The sequence below is a fragment of the Rhinoraja longicauda genome, chromosome 16 (assembly GCF_053455715.1).
Source record: "Rhinoraja longicauda isolate Sanriku21f chromosome 16, sRhiLon1.1, whole genome shotgun sequence".
In the NCBI taxonomy this organism is placed as follows: Eukaryota; Metazoa; Chordata; class Chondrichthyes; order Rajiformes; family Arhynchobatidae; genus Rhinoraja; species Rhinoraja longicauda.
The window spans coordinates 6,064,881-6,067,066 of NC_135968.1; the positions used below are offsets into that span (position 1 = coordinate 6,064,881).

At 44.1% G+C, this 2,186-nt stretch overlaps 1 protein-coding gene across 1 annotated transcript; it reads left to right on the forward strand.

Moving 5' to 3' along the window:
* Nucleotides 1-231: 231 nt before the first annotated feature.
* LOC144601136 (putative G-protein coupled receptor 139) lies at nucleotides 232-1,161 on the forward strand (the record flags this gene model as incomplete). Its single annotated transcript, XM_078413092.1, has 1 exon — nucleotides 232-1,161. A coding segment is annotated over one exon (930 nt), but the record flags the coding sequence as incomplete, so codon positions are not given.
* Between the last annotated feature and the right edge of the window lie 1,025 nt (nucleotides 1,162-2,186).

Below are 2,186 nucleotides of genomic sequence, written 5' to 3' on the forward strand. Positions count from 1 at the left end.
AAGCTTCAGGTACTTTTATTCCTCCTGCAAATACGGGTTACTCAACACAGTAAATCAAATATCTCAAACCATTTGAAATCTTCGATATTATTATTATTGGGGGACTAAGTGCCAAAAGGAAAGATTCGGTGCATTAGGAACTCTTTCGCCCGAATTTATACCTTTGTACGTAGATCACCGTGCGATGTACGTCACAGAAAATAACCGACTTGCAAAATTCCACTTGATAATATTGTATCTTTCTTTCTATCTCTTATTGTAGTTAATCTAATGGCCATTGCGATCCTTTCCAGAGGAAGGTGCGGTCTCTCCAGATGTATAACTAAGTACCTGGTGTCGATGGCGGTGATGGATCTCTTAGTCATTATCACCGCTGTTTTATTAAACCGGATTCCGGCGATTTATTTTCCCGGTAACTTCCTGTACATTACACCTGTGTGTAGTCTCTCCGTTGTTTTAATTCATGCATTCAGCACCGCCTCCGTCTGGTTGACAGTCGCCTTCACGTTTGATCGATTTGTGGCCATTTGTTGCCAGAAGCTGAAAACAAAATATTGCACCGAGAAGACGGCGGTTGTGGTTGTAGGAACCATGTATGCTCTGGGAACTTTGAAAAGCGTGCCCTGGTACTTTATTCATGAGCCCATGTTTGTAATCAATGAAGTTCCCTGGTATTGCAGAGTGAAGGAAATCCGTTTTACTTCACCCTTCTGGAGAGCATACGACTGGTTCGATCGTATTTTGACCCCGTGCGCCCCATTCCTTCTGATATTGCTGCTCAATGTCCTGACTGTCAGGTCCATTCTAGCGGCGAGTAAAGCGCGCAGCAGGCTTCGGGCGCAGAGCAATGGAGAAAAACTAAGTGATCCAGAGATGGAGAACCGGAGGAAGTCCATCGTTTTACTTTTTGCCATCTCGGGTAGTTTCATACTCCTGTGGATGACGTATGTCGTACAATTTTGTTACCAACGAATCACAAATAGTGTTCCAAATGGCTTCAGCGATCCCAAATTTATATTGCAAGAAAGCGCTAATATGCTTCAGTTGTTGAATTCTTGCACTAATACGTTTATTTATGCAGTAACTCAAAGTAGCTTCAGAAAGGAGCTAAAAGACGCTGTGAAATATCTACTTCAAGTATTGGGTAAAAGATGCAAATAATGGAAGTTTACGTCTAAATTGACGCCTTGTTTATGAGAATTTTCACTGGAAACTTTCCGAGTTCAGAATAATTGCACTGCATTTCCGTATTCTTCATTTCAAACGACTGCCTTTTTTTCGACAGGGGGAAGTATAATTTGGTTTAGTTTTGTTTAGAGTTACAACACGGAAACATGCCTTTTGGCCCAACCGAACCGGCACCGACCAGCGATCCCCGCACATTAACACTATCCTCCATACTGGGGCCAATTTACATTTATAACAAGACAATTAATCTACAAACCTGAACGTTGTCGGAGGGTGGGAGGAAAGCGAAGATCTCGGAGAAAACCCAGGCAGGTCACGGGGAGAACGTACAGACTCTGTGCAGACAACACCCGTAGTCAGCGGAAGGGTTTCGACCCAAAACGTCACTCATTCCTTCTCTCCAGAGATTCTGCCTGTCCCGCTGAGTTACTCCAGCATTTTGTGTCTATCACCTGTACTCAGGATCCAAGACATTAAGATCTCTGGCACATTAAGGAAGTAGCTCTATCCGTGCGCCACATGGCATGAAATGAAAGTAGAAAATACTGGAATCGCTCAGCAGATCAGGAATAAGAAAGGGCGTTCAGGATTCGCTCCGACACCTTTGTCCGAACTGAAAGGGAATAGCATGTCTGATTTCAATCGCGGAGGAGTATGGGAATGGGACCGTTGTGGGCAGAATTGTGGGTATAGCTGGGGTTTGACGCCCAATTGCGCGAGTGAGGGTAGTTAAAATCTCATTACGTTTTCTGGTCTGAGTAATGCTTTCTGACTGGTGAGTTTCTCGAGTCCAACCCAACAGACTATACAAACAGAATAAGAAAAATAAAATGAGGCTAAATTGACAGCAGTCAAAAATGACGAATTCTGATTCAGAATGAGCAGGAGAATTCGTGGGGCCAGTCGGATGGGGTAACCATGCACAGACGGAAGCTGAGTTGCTGCTCTCAAGCTTGCGTTTGGCTTCGTGGGAGCAGTGCAGCAGATGGTAGATAGAA